At 40.6% G+C, this 20,455-nt stretch overlaps 1 protein-coding gene across 1 annotated transcript in view; it reads left to right on the forward strand.

Annotated features, from left to right (window-relative positions):
• LONRF2 (LON peptidase N-terminal domain and ring finger 2) overlaps positions 1-20,126 on the forward strand; it is a 33,912-nt gene extending 13,786 nt beyond the window's left edge. The window contains exons 2-12 of the mRNA XM_053935567.1: positions 700-818; positions 3,954-4,076; positions 5,000-5,161; positions 5,631-5,856; positions 7,835-7,931; positions 8,294-8,408; positions 9,630-9,751; positions 10,561-10,719; positions 13,668-13,830; positions 15,749-15,898; positions 16,242-20,126. Coding sequence (XP_053791542.1) covers positions 700-818; positions 3,954-4,076; positions 5,000-5,161; positions 5,631-5,856; positions 7,835-7,931; positions 8,294-8,408; positions 9,630-9,751; positions 10,561-10,719; positions 13,668-13,830; positions 15,749-15,898; positions 16,242-16,400 — 1,595 coding nt within the window. The 3' untranslated portion in view covers positions 16,401-20,126. The remainder of the gene's footprint in view (positions 1-699; positions 819-3,953; positions 4,077-4,999; positions 5,162-5,630; positions 5,857-7,834; positions 7,932-8,293; positions 8,409-9,629; positions 9,752-10,560; positions 10,720-13,667; positions 13,831-15,748; positions 15,899-16,241) is intronic.
• Positions 20,127-20,455: the final 329 nt, after the last annotated feature.

A 20,455-nucleotide genomic window follows, 5' to 3' on the forward strand; every position in this document is an offset into this window, starting at 1 on the left:
AGTACACCTGGGACACAGTAACTCTGCAATAGGATGGGCTGGACTAGACAGCAGATCTGCAAAAAAAGAGCTGGAGGTCCTGGTGGACAGGCTGAACATGGACCAGCCAGTGTTTCTGTGGTTCTGTGAAATTAAAATGTGTTCTAGAGACCTTAAGAAAGGACAGATTAATAATGCTTGGGAACTTTACAATCCATGTGAACTGAATGATTCATGAATTTTTGGAGGCAAGGTGTGTGATCATGAGAGGTTTGCTTGCCCTGGGGAAGGCAAGCGGATATGAAGTGTAAATGCTGCATTCATTTTTGTTATTTAATGGCTTCTGGGAACGTTTTACCTGAAGTCCTGCGCTGGTGATTTCTTTCTCCATACTGAGGGTAGAAACACTTGCAACTTTTTTCTTTTTGCATTCTGAAGTACCCTGTAAGCAAGATGGGGAAAAGAGCAGTGGCATCCTGTTTGTGGATATGAAGTATGTCCTGCTAGATAAAACACAGAGATTGCTTCAGGTGAGAAGAATATTCATTTTAAGCAGGAAAGAATGAAGGAATTGCCTTTTTTCCATTACAGGAGAGTATAAATGCAGTGGGTGGAAAGTAGTGGTTTTTTGGTTATGGTGGTTGGATATGAGGTTATAGTATTTAACATGTCCTGGTTCTTCTTTTAATGAAGTTTCTTGCAACTGTTTTTGTTTTCCAGCTCCTTGCAAGTGTTCGTTAATAGCACAGCGGGCGGAGCTCTGTACGCTGATGAAGAACTACCAGCAAGCTCTTCACGATGCAGACATCCTGTGCCGGAACAAACCCCACTGGCCCGCGGTACGGTGCTCGCCTTTTGTAAAGACCAAAATGAAAACTGCTTCTCCTCAGGGCTTCTCTCTCTGCTGGGGACAGTGCTGCTGGGAGTGTTGTTGGAAGAACATTGTGGCATTAACAGGGCCAAAAATGTCTTAAGTTCTTTAAAGAATAAGTCTGGAAGGTTCTCAGAATCTCTCCAGCTGGTGGGATTTTGGTAGTGGCCAGCTGGTGGTGTGGTTTTGTTCATGCTGATGCCTTTTACCTGTTACAGCTTGTGCTGCAGCTTGGCAGCAGAATCAGTCCATAAGGCTCTGGCAGCCCGGGATGGCCCTGCAGGTCCTTGTGGGATGATGTTTTCCCAGGAAGTGTGTGGCTTTGACAGCCTGCTGGCCAGTGTGTTTTTCTGAGAAGCCACCCAGACTGTATTTCAGGATTATTTTTTTTCCCTCTTTTATTCTAAGATTTCATATCTGTGCTGTCTACCTGTGTCATGGTGTTTCATAGAGGGGTTAGGATTTTTTTCATTACCAAAGCATGTGCTACAAGGAGCAGTGGGCAGTTTGAAGCAAGTATCAGAAATGATGTTAGGAGAGAGAAATGGAAGAAGCACGTGGTGCCCATCATTATTACTGGTTGTCTGAGGCTGGACTGAGTGTCCAACAGTTCACCCCACCTAGGATTACACCTGCAGTCAGTCTCTCTCCTATCAGCAGCAAAACTGCAGCACAGGTTTGAGCAGATAAAGCCTCTGGCTCCATACTAGGGAGAGCTACACATGGGGAATTGGGGAAGAATTTTAGGCAGACATTGTCTTCCTATGGAGACTAAGAAGGTGTTGCATAAATGCCTCGGCCTCCTGCCTCAGCAAGCAGGGCCATGAATCTAGTGCTCCATTCCCAGTCAGGTGTGATGCAGGGCAGGCAGAGAGGTGCTGTCTGAAACAACGAGTCTCTGGCAAGTTAGGTAATTTTCTCTGAAGGCTATCTGTGCTGCCACCCATTAAAACCTTTCATGTTGGAAGGCAGTTCATAATCTTCCTCTGCATCCAGTTTGCTTCTCTATCTTCTCATCAAGTCAGAAATCCCATCTTGGGTGATGCTGGCTGGGTTTCTATGCAGAGGGAGAAAAAATAATAATGCACATTCAGATATTTTCTTGAAGTGTGTTCTGTTTGCCTGAATCCATGGAAATGTGATGCGTGTCAGTCGTAGGCGGATAAAGGTTTCATTAATCACATCTCTGAAGAATGTTAATTGAAAATGAAATTTCTCATCATGGCATAACCAGCAGTGTCTCAGACGTACTTCAGTTGTGCTTTCATGTTTGTGAGGACATCGACATAAGCTGTGCTGACCCAGAATCTATGTTCTCAGGGGTTCTGGGCATCTGCTTTGTTTTGTGTATTGCAGCATCTCATCCAGCTCAAACATTTGCTGTGTAGTTAAAAAAAATAAACCCAACAGAAAATTTAACTTCATTCTGGGAGTTGCTCCTAGGATGCAAGTGTTCACCTACCGGTATCTTTTGGCTTATTGATAACAGATGTAGGCTTGCTGAGTAACTTGTGAAACTCCTTGATATGCTGTAGTCATTGGATCTATAGATAAGTTGGTTTCTTTTCAGTTGCTATGAAAACTGGGACTCCATAAGTCAGGGAGAAGTTTCCAGTTGTGTTTTTTTATAGAGGGTAGACAGAGGTGCCCTCTGTCCTACTTGGATCTCCCCTTCAGGAAAGGGAAGGTGGCAGCAATAGTCTCTGAAGTAAAGGGGCCTCTAGTCCCTGGGCCTAACGTCTGGTGTTGGATCTTTGTCTGTGGACAGCCCAACTCAGTCCTTCCTTGCAGGTCAGATAAGGACATTGCTCTTATGGCCTCGAAGGACAAGTCCAAACAAGCTTGTAGGCTCCCCAGTGCAGTGCAGTAATGCTGACAGTGATGGCAGGCATGTAAAAGGTTATGGAGGCTGTGCAAGCATCCAGGTAAGAAGGTCAGGGTCAGGCCTCACTGTATCTCTCTTCTTACTGCACTGAGGAAGAATCAGTGCCTGGAGAGAATCAGTGCGTACTGAGACTTCTTGTACAGGTCACCAAATTATAATTGTGTTAATTAACCTGGCTTATGCTTGCTACTTGCTTTTGGAATAAGCCTCCTTCTTCCAATTCCAGTGGAATGGTAAAGATCTTAACAGGTCTCAGCTTGGACAGCAGTATTGAAAGAATGAGGGAGTTACTTGCTCAGGAAGATTATGTGATAGTGGACCCTTCAATGTTATTATGAAGCAAGAAAAGTGGATCTGCTTATCTAGCCAGTCTCTTAGATAAATGAAGCTGTACTTTCAGTACAGCCTAGAGACGGTCACATGGGTCAGGGGTGGACTTGCAGAGCACGCTTCTGTCTAATTGCAAGATGGAAAAGCTTAAATGCACATGTGGTTTCTTTTCATTGTAAAGGAAGTAATTTCCATAGTAGATTAGAACTGTAGTTCAATATCTGCATGTAAGTTCAGAGGTGAAGCATTCCACTTCTACTAATAACAAGTAAAGTAAAGTAGGATTTATTCCAAAGCTGGCTACCATAGCTGTTGGCCATGGATGTGTTACTCCAGAACATGGGAGAGGTAGGGTGGGCTAAAATGCTTCAGGTTAAGCATTGGTACATTGCCCTAAATTCATTATGTTTTTGGGCCAAAAAAAACAGGTAAAAAATTATCACTGTCCTAGTAAGACATCTAGGAGAAGTGACTATCATGAGCTCTCTCAGCTACCAGTTCCAGGCAGCCCTGTGCCACTGCCTTTTCTGTGCAGATGTCTTACTTTTTAAGTTTGTCCTGGTATGTGAAACTGTTTTCTGGTGTAGCCAAGCACAGTGAGATGTATAGTAGACTTTGTCCCTGGGGGGAAAAACACCCTTCCTTATTCCCAGTTCTTCTCTCAAGAAATGAGAAATGCCTTTGGCAAGGGATGGTGCAGCAGAGGGTTCCCGGGGAATCTTATTTCACCAGAAGGGACTGAATTTCTTTCAGTCACACATATCAAAGAGGTTGTTACCTCTTGTTCTTCACCTACAGAATGATTTGGACTTTCAGGTTTGTTTTCAGGTGTATTTCTGCCACTTCAGAAATGATCTCTAGATTTGTACGTTTCCTTTGTGTGAACAGGGCCATTATGTGAAAGCAAAAGCTCTTTCTGGATTGGAAAGGACTGAGGAAGCATTGAAGGAGTTTCTTTATTGTGTTGCCTTAAATCCTGAATGGAGCTCAATGAAGAAAGAAGCCCAAAAGGTATAAAATGTATTTACTGGCTATTTGGCCATTGTGCTGCTTTTAATCCCACAACCAAGTAAAATTCATGGTATTTCAGGTGATAGTAAACACCCAGAGGATAGTTTGATTCAGGAGATTCTCCAATAAACCTTTTTAGCATTATGCTTTGTGAGGCACCTCTTGGTTTTGGTTGATGCCTCAGCCAGAGGGATTATATATTTGTGAATTCCACTGCGTAGGCTTGAGGCTGCTAATTTTAGTATCCATCAAAACTGACTTTTATGTGGGAAGTGGCAGAGGATTGAGGAGAGGAAGCTGTGTACTGCCCTGTGCTGGAAAAATCCTGCAGTCTTTGTAGCATTTTGTTCCTTATGGGAAGTTAGACACATTAAGTGCTAACAGCCCATCGTCAGGTTCTCTGTGACCATCCATACAGGCAGCTTTTTATAAAAATAAGATGAGGATTTGGCAAGATGCTTGATGTGGACTGGTGAGAAGAGGAGCAGGCTTTAAGCTAGGGTTTAAATCTGCTTGAGGATGGAGGAGATAGATGAAGAACACAAGGAATGTTTAAACACATCTCTGTTAAATGGTTTTGATGGGAAAGCATGGTCTGAAGACTTCTGGAGGCAGGGTCAAAATGGAGATGGGTAGGATCAGGAGAAAGATGCAACAAACTGCTGCCCTGGATGCTGCTGGGGAGCAGAATCCTTTGGTAAGGGAGATGGGCACCCGAAGAGCACCCTGGAATGTGATTGTGGTTGTGGTGGGCGCTGCCATTCAGGTTTCCCATGGGCATTGGGGAATGCAGGATGTCTTGGATGTTGCAAGCTTCTTGGCTTCTAGAAACTGTGGAATTTGTGCATCTGTGTTCACATAAACATAAATATCTATGCTGTAATTACTACCTTTTCTTTTTTTTTTTCTCTCTAATTGACTAGATAATGTGTGAGATGTTTTTCCCAGCCTTTGAAAATGTGCATGATAGTCTAACAGCACCTTTCTCTAGTCGAACATCCCATACAAGATTGAAACCTGCATTTCTGAGTAGCATAAACACACAGTCAGCTGTGGAAGATAACTCTGTTGCTGGGTCCTCAAAGGTAAAGCAAAAATGTTCAACATAAAAATAGCAAAAATAGTATATGGATCTTTCCGGTCTGTGTGACATTGTCTTTGTCTGCAACTGAGTAGGCTTGGTGGTAAGCCTTACTTTTATGGTCAGCCTGTTCTCTTCATTGCTGTTGGATCTCTTACTGGGATGTACTTCTTCAGAAAAATAGAGTGCACCTTTTTCTTCAGAAAAAAATATGATGCCTTCATGTGGGGGTCAGTTGTGTTTGTGTTTTTTTCTACTGAAGATCTTAGTCTGACAGGAACATAATTTCTAGAGACAGGAGCTGTAGGCACAGACATGGCCCTACTTCATGCAATTGGGAAGTGACCTTTGATACAGATCTTTCTCTATTGCTAGGCTCCTTGTGGGAACATTGATCTATTGCTGATAAAACTAATAGATAAAAGCAAACCAAAATTGACTCATGCTGTATATAACTGTTCTTATTCTTTTAGGATACTATGTTCAGGTTAACAAAAACCCCGTCCCAAGAATCTGATGTATTCAGAAACACTGATTCTTCTGTTACCCATCATGTTCTGGACCTCTACTTTGATGACAACAAGAAGTCTTTGGGAGCTATTCTCTCCAGTTTACCTGGGGTTGGCTTAAAAAGAAAGCTGTCCAGTGATATGAGGGATTTGCAGAGTTTGGATGTCCCCAATAAGATTCTTAAAAAAGGTTAGTGTTGTGGCTTAGAAAAGTGATTTCTCTTGCACATACTGCAAAACTGTAAACTTTTTTACTCTTCTCTTTTTATAGGGGTCAATAAAACATTCCCTACAGGAATTGGGATAATATTTTGTTCTCTGGTGTGTCTGTTTCTGCTCTAACAACCTATTCACCTTATTCCAGAGCAGTTTAAGTTCACTGACAGAAAACTTTTTTCTTTCTCAAATGGACCATTTCCAATGTAGTGTGTGTAATGCACTCACAGTCTACTCTTCCTGTTGGTAGTGCCATTTCCATTTTCTAGGTCTCAGCTATAGCTGGACTTCATTGTCTTTCTATATGATTGAAAGGCGGAGTAAGCCTGGACACTAATCTTTAACTGGCATTAGAAACGGTCACATGCAACTTTACATGAAATTTTCTGAGCAAACAAAGAAGCCTTTTAAAGGGTAATAAGCCCCCACCCCCCAGTTTTCTGTTACTTGATAGTTGTGCTTACAATTTATGTGCTTCTCAAGCTTCTAACAAAGACCTCCAGAGTGGCTTTAGTACTCAGGGCTAAAACTGCTGAAGGCAATACTTTACAGAGTAGTGTAATAATTGATTAACATAGACTTTGAAAATGTTGCTGTGCTGATGTGAATATTTTCCCTTCAAGAAAAAAAAGACAACCCACACCTTGACGAGTTTGACTTGTGCCTGAAAATGTTGCAAGTCTTCAAGTACAGCTGTCTGTCTTTGACCTCTGCAAAAGATCAATAATATGGCCAGTTTTTGATCACCTTGCTGTGGAGGAAAAAACCCTCTACTTGCCTGTGAACTGCAGACTGAGTAAATAGATTGTGAAATGTGACCCACTTGTATCTTCACAGGCAAGGCCACAGATCATGTTTTACCCATAAGCACTAATTTCTGGTGTGTTCTAGGTCCCAGTGCCATGTTACTATTTGCAGAATTAACTCAGCCAGGTTCTTGCAATTACTAAATGCTAACATGTGAGATGTAGGTTAAAGATAGCACTGTTTTTCTTTATAGGCCACACACCACCTTATCCTGTCTGTGCTGGAGATAAACCAGATGCTGAGCATAAGTTACTCTTTAACAAAGCATCCTAGTATTTTAACTCAACTTAAAAAGTAGAGCTTTTAAATGATCAAGAATTTGGTTAATAAAAAACATGTGGAGGCAGCAGTCACGCCTCTGTTGCAACTCATCACAAAGATGCAAATTGTAAAAGAAGTTGCAGAATTTGCTTGTGTAAATGTCAACAGAAGCTGGAGCTCATAGCTTTTGAGCCTAAATAATGCTGCTATGAAGTTTGAAGTGCATACCCTTAAACCCAGAGATATAACCCCCCCCCCCCCCCCCCCCCCAAAAATCAATCTGGGTAGAATTTTAAGTGAAGTGAAAGCCTCTCTCTTTGTAGTTTGTTGAGCTAGTAAAGCTGTGTTAGCTAATGCAGCTCCAGTAGTCCTTTTAACTTTTAAGCTGTCTGAAATTTGGGATTTCTACAACAGCCTAGTCTAGAAAAATGTAAGCCTTTTTATATTTGTAAGAAAAATTACCCCTGCTGAGAAATCTATAATAAACAGTGATGAAATATTTTGACTGTGTGTAAACAAATTAAATTCTGGACTTAATGTACTTGAAAACATCTGGCCTGGCTGATGTGGGGGTGGTGGTGGGAAAGCAATAGCAGAATATTTTAAAAACTAGCCTAGAAAAACCCACAACACAATAATTTTTGGAGAAGCAAATAATGGGTATTCAGCTCTAAAGTGTATTCTCTGGCCGCAGACATCATCCTCTGCTCTCCAAAAGATCTCCTGCCAAAAAATCTAAAACTTAGATGGGAAGTATGTTTGTTAGAAACAAAACTTAAGAAAAGACATGAATCAGATTTTTAATGGAAAAGTCAACATTGTAAAGATTGGAAAATTGCAGTAATGCTTACATCTTTACTGTAATAATCTTCTTGACTACTTAGATGGAGATGTTTTACCTGAAAACACCACTGACACTTCAAGTGAAATACCAACAACTCTGGTGGATGCATCAGACTTTGAGTGTTCCCTCTGCATGAGGTATGACTTCATTCACCTGGCATTAACATAACAAAGCCTCCCTAGCTTCTGAAAAAAGTTATCCTGGTGTAAGAAGAGAAACCTGCCAGAGAATGTCTAAATCATTACTCTGTTCATTTTGCTGAACATTACATCTGGTGAATCTTTACAGATGTGGTTTTCTCCATTACATATGCAGTTCTCCATTGTTTACCACTGGTAAAAATGAAAACCTTTTTTGTATCCTTGGATAACACTGTCACCTGTGCTTTATAAAAAAGCAGAAAAAAAAAGAAAGAGCTAGGACTAGTCACTCCTCTCCACACATTGGGAATTGTTTCTGTTGACAGCTTAGCTTTTTTGTTCCATGTTTTCATGTTAAGGTTGTTCTACGAACCTGTTACCACACCCTGTGGACACACCTTTTGCCTCAAATGCCTTGAGCGTTGCCTTGACCATAATCCACTTTGCCCGCTCTGCAAGGAAAAGCTGTCAGAAGTAAGTATGTCCTTGCCCCAGTTAACAAAACTGCACAAACTTGTGTTCTTCTGAAAGCATCTGTGTGGAGATTTTCTGTGCTCTACTTGTGAGCTGCATCCAAAGCATGTGGCCAGCAGGGTGGGGGAGGGGATTCTGTCCCTCTACTCCTCTCTGGTGAGACCCACCTGGAGTGTTGCATCCACCTCTGGGGTCCCCAGCACAGGGGAGAAGTCCAGAGAAGGGCCATGAATGTGGTCTGGGGCTGGAGCACCTCTCGTATGAAGAAAGCATGAGTGTTGTGGTTGTTCAGCCTGTTGAGAAAAAGGCTCTGGGAAGACCTGCTCTTGGCCTTACAGTATTTCAAAGGGGGTTTATAAAAAGTTAGGGACAGGCATTTTAGTAGAGGGTAATGCTTTTAAAGTGAAAGAGAGTTGATTTAAAGAGATTCGATGTAAGTAAGAAACTTTTTACCATGAGGGTGATGAAACATTGAAGAGGTTGCCCAGGGAGTTGGCAGATTCTCCATCACTGGAAACATTAAAGGTCATGTTGGATGGGGGGCTCTGAGCAGTCTGATCCATTTGAAAATGTCCCTGCTCAAAGGGTTGGACTAGATGACATTTAAAGGACGCTTCCAACCCAAACTTCTATGATTCTGTGAAAGCAGAACAAGACAGTACTGACAAAATTCAGCTGTGCACAGACCTCATTTACTCAAGGATATATTTGGCATTCATTGGGAATACAGGTGGTTTCACTGGTTCTTAAAAAAAATGGAGGCTTCCAGTACCACATCAGGCTCATGCCTGGGGACCCCTAGCCATAGCCATGTTCATTCCAAATTTCCAGTTTGTGTGGAAACTGTGGTATATGAGGAATGGTTGCTCCTTGGTCTACACTTGTCAGCAGCAGACACAAGGTATCCCATACCTAGTGCTTCTTGCCAGTAAGCTGACAGCTGTAGATGAAGAAGATACATGTATCTTTGCAAAAGAGAGGATGGACTGCCTTTTCTTCCTGGTAGTACAACTTTGCCAACAAAGGGAATGGGGTTAAAAGGACAGTGGGGTGAACCACATAGGCTGAAGTGAAAGTTTTGGTGCCCGGAGACTGAAAAGGGTAAGGAATTGGTACAGTCCTAACTAATGTGCATTTCGACCTCGGGGAAGAATGGGCTGGGAGGAAGAGATGTTACTTCTTTTCTTGTTACCAGACTTAAGAGTTGACTCTTCCTTGTAGTTTCTGGCAAGCAGAACATACAAGAAGACCGTCCTTACAGAAGAGCTCATAGTCCGTTACTTGCCAGAGGAATTATCTGAAAGGAAGAAAGTTAATGAGGAAGAAATGAAGGAATTGTCAAAGTAGGCTCTCTTTATAGTACTGACAGCTGTTACAAAAATGTATTTTCAGTCTAAATTACTGAAGAAGATTAATTTGCTTATGAAAATGCACCAAAGGAATGAATTTGTAAATGAACCTGCCAGATGTTTTGTATTTTTGACGTGTATGTTGCAGATAAACAAGTAACAATGTGTTTGGATGGTGGAGAGGCAAAACAATATTCTTAAAATAAAGATAATTGCATTTCCTATGAAACAACGTAATAGCTTTAGAAGTTACAGTGGGGGTTTTCTGGGAGTAGAATTCAAATTATCAATGGGTTATACTTCAGGTCAGGAAAAGTTCAAGGATCCAGTTTTGTCAGTGACTTGTGAATGTTGTGCTATAACTCAGCTAAAAAGTAAAACAAAACATGCAGTTAATCCTGAAAAAAATGAAGTGGATTAATGGCTTTGAAATCAAAGGGGTTTACTGAGTTTGGGGATTCTCTGCCATCTTGCTTTGAACATGGCTGGGTCTTAAGTACTTTATTACTGTGAAAAGTTGTTACCAAAATCTTGCCATGTGTATAAGATGTATCACTGGGCATGTTTTGAGGAAATTGGCTATTTCTTGATTTTTTTCCTTTATGAAAGTGGCTTAGAGGGATTATTTACTTAATGTATTAAGGAAAAGAGTCCTGAAATATTGTTTGTCTTGTGAAAATGACAAATCTCAAAGAGATATGCATTTACAAAGATTGAGTCTATTTGTCTTGTATTAAGTATATATGCTGAATATAGCAGCACCCAGAAAAAAAGGTGATTTTTTTTTAACAATTTTATTACAGTTTGAATAAAGATGTTCCCATCTTCGTATGTACCATGGCCTTTCCTACCATCCCTTGTCCACTCCATGTCTTTGAACCTCGTTATCGCCTAATGATAAGAAGATGCATGGAAACTGGTACCAAGCAGTTTGGCATGTGCTTAGCTGATGAATTAAAAGGGTAAGGAGATGAGCTGAGAATGTCCTGTTGTTGCAGAGGCTGCTGTGAGCTAATGGAATACTGCAGCACAGTATACTTGTCTCCCCAAACCACTGTGGTTCCTTTCAGTCCTGTATGAACCAATACTAAAGTTACTTCTTAGTTTTGAACTTTAAACATTCCTTTTTACACAAAGATGCAATTTTATTACTCCCCTGTTGGATAATAGTAAGAATGCGACTAATTCTGCTACTACAGGCTCCAAAAATAGCATTTAATTGGCTGCATTTTTGGAAAGCTTGCTGGCCTGTTTGTTCCAGTGAAAACTGACTGTCTGGGTAAGGTTCCCCCTCTGTCTACTCAGTTTAAAAAGAAACAAAACAAAAATAAAGCAAAACGTCCAGACCTCACATAGTTTTCCTGAAAGAGTGGTATCATTTTAATGAGACAAAGTATACACTGGGCTGAGAAGTCTGTTTTGCTGCTGGATGTTGAATTTGAATGTTTGTCTTTACTGCTGTGTTGCAATGTCTAAACTATCTGCAGTGAGTGGGTTACATTGTCTTTCTATATGATCATACCTTTCATTCATTTTTGTGAATTCTGACACTGGTGTTTTTCCAGCTCCCTATGCAGAGACTGACTAGATTAAAGGTCCCTTACAACACAAAACTATTCCCTGATTCTACGAAAGCCTTCAAGTTTAAGTGTTTCACAGATAATGGGGTTTTGAGACCATGCTTATGGGAGAAGCATGAGGTGATCTTGAGAGGTTTGCCTTATGAAATGCAATAGTTGCTGACTTCAGAAGCTACATTGGCAGGCTGTAGAATGTACGATGAACATGGGAATTTTTAAGAAAACATTAGACAGGCATCCTCAGGAGCAGCATTTTTGTATGTGATCATCACTGGAGCTGAGAGGGAGGCAGTCTTTACTAAGGCTTGGCAGCCTTTCCTTGTCCACTCCATGCTTCTTGGGGGGGGGATTTTATTTTTCTCCCAGACTGAACAGTAAGGCAGCTGTAAGAATACAGGAGATGCTGCAGCTTCCAGTCAGCTGTGGCTGTGCTGCAATGCCATTTGGCATGCTGTCAGTACTGCACTCCATGGAGTTCAGACTCCAGCAGCAGCTGATGCTCCACAGTCCATTTCAGGTCTATTACCAATTTTCTGGGAGTGAATACCTGTGAGAGTCAGGACAGAATTACCCTAGGACTTCAGTGATAACTCTTCTTACATCCCTGCAGGCTTGTGAAAGGCCAAACTTACTTGGAATCAGGTATAATAATACAGAGGGCCAAGGCATTACAATCCCCAAAACATAATAATTGGTTTGTTGATAACATCATGAAGGATATTTTAAAATGCAACAGTATGGTTAGATTTCTATGTCCTGTCTGTTTTAAGTTACTAAAATAATCAAATTTTTTGAGCATGATGACTTAAATAAAACACTGAAGCGCAGGAAACCTTAATCTGCAGACACCTGGCAGGCTGTTCCAGCTTCTTACAAATAAAGAAGTTCTCCTGTTTATTCAAAATTGCAAAATCAGCTTGGGAATACAAGAAGTAGGGAAACTTGTTTTGCCTCATCTGCTGAGACATGGATACATACCTCCCTTTAAAAACACAGTGACAAAGCATGTTTTGTTCATTAACTTCCTCTGTTATACTTCTCAATTTTAACTTGTCATTGGTAAAAGAATATAAGCTCTTAATGTGTCAGCACATTTTATGCCTGTCTCCAGGTGCTTTCTTGTCTCTCTGATTCAGGTCCCTGTCTACCCAAAAGTAACTCCTCTAAGGAAAAAAAAAAGAAAAAATCATCACTTCTATATTAATTTCTAAATCCAGTATGAATGTCACTAAAATAGTTAATTAATAACAATTGTTATGTAGCTGTTTAAATAGTGTATATTGTAATAATGCTATAATAAACTAACAGACCTACTTTTTTAAATCAGTCCCACTGGTAGAGCACCAGGACTTAGCTGTGTGCAGCTCTGCTCCTCCTGCTCTTCCTGATTTTTTTTCCTGTACACTGGCTGGGAGAAAACAGTTGTTAGCAGTGGTGACCTTGCCCCCCTACCCCTCCCAAACCCACGATTTCTGGTAGAGCAGAAACAGGAGTAATTTCTTCATCACTCCATTGTAAGAAATGACCAAGCCCTAGTAAAACAAGCATTTCCATGATAAAGAATTTATCAGACCCTGTAGGGTTTGGTGTCTTGAGATAAGACTAGAAACAGTGCTTTCTCCTGCTTAACAGTAGGCTGAGGTGTAGACCTGCATATGTATTGTAGTGAAGAGTCATTGTGCAATCAGCCTTTCTAGTGAAATGACAAAGGTAGAGTTAAGTAAGCTTGATAAAGTAAAAATTAATTTCGTGCCTGTTTCCAGGGTGTGATTAAAACACACTACTACTTTAAGTATAGTGGATATAAATGTGTTTTTTGAAGAGGGTATTTTGAGTTTGATTTGACTTTTTTTTTTAAAGGAAACAAATGCAAGAAAATACTTGTTATGTAGAAAGCCTTTCCCTTCTAAAGCCTGCAGTCTTCTGCTTACACCTTGGAGTAGGGGAATAGCCCTCACAGCCATGCATTTGTTTCTCACTTTCTGTACTTTCCTTACAGTATCTTTACCCATCTTGTTTTCTTTGCAAACCAGATGAATTTGCCACCAGCAGCTGGTAATTGCCAGCGTGAAACATGCTTCATTTAGTTTGCTATCCCTTTCCAGCCCTCTCACCCCACAAACCTGCCCTGAAAATGCTGCTGCCCAGGTCCTCTGAGGGAAGGCAGAAAGGGTGGGGGTTGTGTGGCTTATGTGAATAAGCAGAAATGTATTGTCACCAAAGCAGAATCCTCTTTCAAGTAAGAAATGGTGAATTAGGCCCAGTATTTGTCCTGATGTCTATAAACACTTGTTGATGACTTCCGCTTTTATGCCCTTCTGTCATTTCAGATTTGCAGATCATGGCTGTATATTAGAGATCAGGGACGTAAAGTTTTTTCCTGATGGACGCTCAGTTGTTGATACAGTTGGTGTCCGTCGTTTTAGGGTCTTAAGCCATGGCCAGCGAGATGGATATAACACAGCAAACATCGAGTATCTTGAAGATAAAAAGGTGATCTATGGTGCAAAGTTATTCATACCCATGTATTGCTGGATTCACTTAAATAGCCTTTCCTTGTTGCATTTCAAGCTAGCTATGCATTATTTTTAAGCCAGTATCATTACAAATACACTAAAACTCTGTTTTAAAAACCATGGAACAAACTTTGTATCTTCTTTCCCTTTCTTCCTTTCTTCCCTTATAATTATCTCTGCTTAAAGTGTTACACTCCTTTCATGGATCTCAAAGTAGCTTCTGGGATGCTGAGGTCATGGTGTGTAGGTGAGGTCAGAGTAACATTTTGAAACTGGCACAGAATTTAAAGCCTTCTAAAAGCACATGTTGGTAGAGAACTGACTGTTATCTTGCACTGAACAGACAGTTGGCACATTTCACATGTCCTCCCAAGTTCTCATTTACAGAACAGGTCCTCAAATAAATGTGGGAGTCTGCTTTTAAAATGAGTTCTTAGGGGCACGTAGTTAACCGTGCCCTGTACCAAGCATCCATTAGAGCTGACTGAGAGCAGAGAAATGCAGAGAGGAGAGTAGCTTCTGAAAACAAATCCTCTTAGCAAAGCAGCATGAAGGCAGGTGTTTATGATGGGTGTTGGCCAAAGGCTGAATTTTTGGCCATACTTTCTGGATCATCTTCAGACTGTGTCAATAAAACCTGTTAACATTGAGCTTAGCAGTAATCTCCTGCCAGTTGATGAAGTCAGTTTGGTCATACAGCTCTGGAGCACTCTCACAATTGAAGTGAAAGTCTGTAAAGCCATAGCAGTGCTTTTCTGACCTGTGCAGGGTGATACAATTGTTTGCCAGGGCATGAACAGTTGAGCTCATGGAGGTGCCTCTGCTCAGAGTGAGGGCTATGCTCTGTTTAAATCCTTAGTGAAGAGTAGTGGAACTCAGGTATACAAGCATTGTTTATGGATGGTGCCAGAGATCCACCTCTTCATAATTAGAATGAGATTTACCTTGTCTCATGGTGGAGGCTGGTGTCTGTTCAGTGCCCTACATCCATATGTCTGATGGTCAAAAATCTCAGTCCAAAGATACCTGTTTTATATGCTCTTAGATACTTACCTTAAGATGAGATTAATTGTTCTGTAGAATTGCTTCTTGATTGTGAAGGGCATCTAGAGCAGGTAGATCAGATGTGTACCTGAGTGAGTAGTGTAGGTGAAATCACCCATGTGATGTGCACATGTTAAAAGGGAAAAAAACCCAACCACCCCCAAACAAAAATCCAGAATCAAAACCCCCAAAAAACCCGACAAACCACGAATTTGTAGTGGTTTTTGCTTATGCTTTTTTTTTTTTTTTTTTTTTTTTTTTCCTCTAATAGCTAATAGTAGGCCTGTGCAACTAATGCTTCAATTCGGGTGTTTCTTCATGGCTGTTTCTGGTATTGGGAAAGCATCACTTTCCCTGCTTCCTACCTGCTCGGGTGTCTACCCTCCTCCTTCTCCTTGGCTGTCCTACCATGGCCTTACCACTTCTATAAAATAGTGCTGGTCTCTTAAGTGCTGTAGCCCCCCCCGTCTCTGTTCTCGGTGGCAGTAGTGTTTGTTTTGTTTTGCCAGATGATGTACCACTGTCCAGAGGTCATTCTGTGACAGGGACTCAAGGTTGTGGGTTTGAGATGATAATAGAGAGCATACTCTGCTATTATGCCAGCATTTAGGAATGGATACTAGTGAGGCAGTTACTGCTCCAAGAAATATCACTTCAAAACACCTAGGGGAGGGTAAAAAGACTCCAGCATCACAGATTTGAAATCTGAGACTTAGGCACAGTTGGTTTACATAAGGGCATTTGAACAGCTGTAGTCACTGCATTATTTTGCTTCGTTTGCTTCTGGGGAAGCATATGGACTCCACGGTATCAAACCTGTTTTGTTCCATCTTCCTTTTTTTAACAATAAGGTTGAAGGACCAGAATATGAAGAACTTGTCCGCCTTCATGATTCAGTCTATGATCAAGCTGTTGCCTGGTTCACTTCACTTAAAGACAATATGAAAGTGCAAATTCTCAATCATTTTGGATCTATGCCAGGAAAAGAACCAGAGCCACAGGTAATAAAACCTGCCTACTTATGCAGCCTTATTCTACACAGAATTTTAACACTAGACTATTTTCTGACAGATTTTTGCTGTGGTTTATACATTCTAGACTCTATTTGGTCTCTAATTTTGGTCTCTTGGCATGAAGCATGGTAAACATTACCTGTGTAATTTGGTAGCTGAAGAGAGAAGTCTTAATGATGTATACAGATAAAGAGAACGCCTGCAATTAAGTGTTCAGTTGTTGCTTGTTTTGTGGTGACTCTTAGCAAATAGAAGGTGACAAGGAAGGTGATGTTCTTCATGGGGCTGGGCTGGTGAATACATAACTGTGTGTTTTTCTGTTGTTTTGCAGAGCAACCCCAGTGGTCCTGCCTGGTACTGGTGGCTCTTGGCAGTGTTGCCTCTGGAAAACAGAGCTCAGCTGGCTATACTGGCTATGACCTCCCTGAAGGATCGTCTGATTGCCATCAGGCGCGTATTGATATTTGTGACTCGCAAAAGACCCAGATAACATGGACTTTTGTTGTGAGTGGGCACCAAAAACATCTCATGACAGGTTGTTCTGGGGGAGGGCAAAAGGGGAGGGGTTGTTTTTTGTATTTTTTTAAGATTCCTTCAAGAAGGAACAGCCCTTTCTGACTGCGTCCTGCATCCATTGATTGCATTGGTTTGTTATCTGGGTATTCACCAAACCTTGCGCACTCTCCTGTTGTCCTGGTGAAAACTGAGCCTCTGCAGAGCTGTGCTACATTTAGAATGTAGCTGATGGATGTGGATAATTGCTTCAAAGTACTTTGATAGAATTGATGTTTTTAGCCAAGAGAGTTAAGTACTAGAGTAGTGCCATTGGCCTGCATGTGATCTGAATTTTCACTCAGTAGGAAGAGGAAACTGGACAGTGGATTGAAGAGGTGTTTCCTAGACTTTCTTGAAGGTAGTGAATAGGAGTAACGCTGCCCAGCAGTATGCATGACAACTATAACCAACAGTAGTCTCTGTTAGTGAATTGGAAGGCAGTCTGTCATACACCCACATCTCTCTCTCTCTTCAGCAAATAACAGTCTGAGGAAAAAACAGGTTAAGCTGTTTGTAGTCAAGGCATCTGAGGATGTTTATCTGAAAGAATAATAGCTACTGAATAAGCACACTATTTGGTAGCCTTAGGTAATCCCTCCTTTGTGATTTACATGTTGTAGCAGAATAAGTATATACAAAATATTTGGAAATATGTACTTTGGTTTCTTTGAAGAGAAAACCCAAAGTAATCCTAGCCAGTCTTACTGCTAAATTCAAACCAAACCTCTCACTAAAGTATAATAAACACTGCTGTGAAATAATGATTTCACCCCACGTACGAGGGAGGCATGCTGCAGTGTACTCTGCACACCTGCTCTGTGAGTGGAACCAGTGAGGATGAAAGGTGAGGAGGTTTCCATCTCCCTCCTTCCTGCAGTGTCATGCCGACCTCCCGTTACGTTGGGGTGGTCTCTACTGAACGTGTTTCAAACCGAAAGTATTGTAGTTAAGTACCAGTTGCTGTATGTGACGGAAATCAGTCCACAGTAACACCATGAAAGGAGTCACAAACCGAACCTACAAAGGCACGTCTCAATGCAAGCTTCAGTCAGGTGTTAACCTTCATTTGTCTTTTTGATTATTTTTTATGCATTGTTTTGTTAATATCTAACTTTGATATCTATTAAATTGATCGCTTGTCAGTCAAATGATCACCATATGCTCAACTGCCAATGAAATAACTCAGTGTTACCAATTCAATTGGCATAGTTTTATATAACTAGAACTGATACTACCAACAGGGAAAAAAAGTTGACTTGAATCTCCATGTGCTGCAAGCATAGCAAGACCAATGTAAAGACTTGTTCATGTGCAGAAGTCTGGTAAGAAGAAATGGCTGCTTACCTAAATGGTCAAAGTGCCTGGTTTCTTTTTTAGTTCTTTTCTCCTTATTTGTCAGTGAAGAGGTATTTAAACTTTTTTTTTTTTCCACTTTGTACATGAATTCTGGAAGAAGACTGCATTAAAATGCAGTGATTGGGATATATTACCTGCTCTCTTTGGGTATTTTAGTTATAACCTCTGTGGTCTGGGAAACAAAAATTTTAGTTTTTTTTCCTTTCAGCAAATGGCTACCACAAATGGTTTCTGTAACATACCCTGAATGTACTGTAACTGCCTCTACCTTGAACACGCCTTTTCTATTTAAGTGGTTTGTAAGTGTATTCGCTGAATTGTGAAGTGCATAATGTACAGCCAATGATGTCATAACCTCTACAGTAGCCTTCTGCAAGTTCTGCTACCACCACCAAAATACTCAAAATTCAAGTTGAATGCATTTCCTCCAGGATTTGAAGATGATGAAGAGGAATTCACTGAAGTATAAGGAATTGTTGTATTTGTGGGGAGGAAATGTCAGAAGTCAGTAGGTCTTCAGCCGACTGTCAGCTGAGGTACTGAATGGTGATTTCACAAACTAATTCTCGGACCAGAAGATGGACTGTGTTTGATCTCACAATCCTTTCTGTTTAGCTTCCTGTTCTTCCCATTCTTTTCCATGCTGTGTATTTCTTCAAGACTCATTCATCTTGCTTGTTTGTGTGTCTGGCCTAGTTCTGAATATTACTAGTTTAGCTGGAAGAGGATGTTGATGGTATTTGTATATTGCTGGTCTCTGATCTTATATGTGCTTAATTTTACAAATAGGAGTGCATTTAAGAAAAAAAATATCAAGGTGCTAGTTAGTGTCTTCTTGGCTTTGCCTCAGTAAATGTTAATGTTAATATTCTTCTCTGCAAAAGTGATTTTTTCCAGGTATCTACTTTTGAGGTACTTCTGACAGAAAACCCTATGAAATGAGAGGTTGTTTACTGCTGTTTTGTAATGTGTAAAGACATTCTACATGGGAAGTGACATTACTGTGTTCATGAAGGCCTGCATAGTTAATAGAGTGATAGTTATTGAAAAGAAAGCTGAACTGTAGAGGGATTTTTTTTTAGTCAAGGTTTAAAGCAGTTTGTGAATATTTCAGTGACCGATGTTTTGGATAAATGATAACAACAAAGGAATTGTCTGTGTTTGGATGCAAGTAATAATATAAGCAGCCCAAAGCTGACATTTCTTCCAAAACATTGAATGCTGATCAAATAGCAAAGCTTTAATAAATAGATAAAATCACCACTGCCCTGTGGTACTTGCTTTTTAAGGGGAAGTACCAGTTTCATTTTTACCAAATCACCTCTGCCATATAATATCTGCAGCATCCAGTGGTACCTCACGGGAAAAGCTGTCTCGTTGCTGTCTAGAGGAAATGTCCATGTTACAGCCAGTCTGCTCTTAGGTGTAACTTGTTGCCAAGGTACATGTGGAAGCATTGGAGCTGAGCTCCTGGAAGAGATAGACAAGATTTGTTGCCTTTCTAGCTCATTAAACTTTTCTTGCTTGCTGTCCAAGCAAGGATGCTGGGATATATGATGATTCTTTTCACTGTGGTGAATGTGGCCCTTCTTTATACATCGTAAAGAGGCCAAAAAGAAAAAAAGAAAAAAAAAAATCCCTCTACCTCTACACCTGTTGTTCACCTGTAAAATTTCAAGCTACAAAATGATATATATATATATATATTTTAACTTTTTTTGTCTTTCAGAAGCATACTAATTGTTTGCCACTGAGGCCTTTTATCTACTGTATTTTAATATGTTCATTTGATAGTCATCGAGATCTCTTTGTACTTCTAACCTGTAGAACTTGTCATGTTTCTTACTGCTCCTTTTTCCTTCTTCTCCAGTCCACTTTTAAATTGATAAATAGAAAGCTGTACACTCTATTCCTGTTACATTTTACACTAGTGGAACTGGTATTTTGGTAGCGCCTTAATTTTGCAGTTGTGAAATGATTGTATCAACTCTTATCTGGGGCTTCTGACCAGATGTAAATGAGTATGTTTAATGTAGATAAACTTGAAACCATTTTTTACTGTTTTAAAGCTAGAAATGAAATGGAGTGTGTACATATGTATAAATATAAATTATTAATCTGCACCTTTTTGTATCCAGTAAATACAGGAGAAGTTCATGTTCTAACCACATTTGGCACTTCTTGTTGCATAAACAAAGCCAAAACCTTTTTTAAAAACTGCAGTGTTCATTTCATGTGTATTTGCAATATTCATGGGAAATGTGTTTAATTTATGTGATATTTGGAATAAACCAGGTTGAATTTATGCGAGTGTTGAGTTCATGGGGAAGCTTTATCACTGTGAGGACTAAGCTAGAGCTGAGGTGAATACAGTCTGAATGAAACAAAGCACTGATGTGCTGCTGTCAGAAAAGGGGTGATAGTTTGGTTTTCCTGACAGCAGTCCAAGGGCTGACGATCGGTCTGATGAGGCTTTAAGAAGCCGATGGCATCCCAGAAGCAGTGGTTAGATGTTGGAGTTCATAAGTTGCAGGGAAATTGTTTTAGCCCCTGTGCAAGGAAGTGGGGAGGCTGCAGAGGTTGTGGCAGAGTGGGGTTCAGCTGGGTACCCAGGGCAGACTCTGTCACTGGGTG

This window comes from Vidua chalybeata, chromosome 2 (assembly GCF_026979565.1).
Source record: "Vidua chalybeata isolate OUT-0048 chromosome 2, bVidCha1 merged haplotype, whole genome shotgun sequence".
In the NCBI taxonomy this organism is placed as follows: domain Eukaryota; kingdom Metazoa; phylum Chordata; class Aves; order Passeriformes; family Viduidae; genus Vidua; species Vidua chalybeata.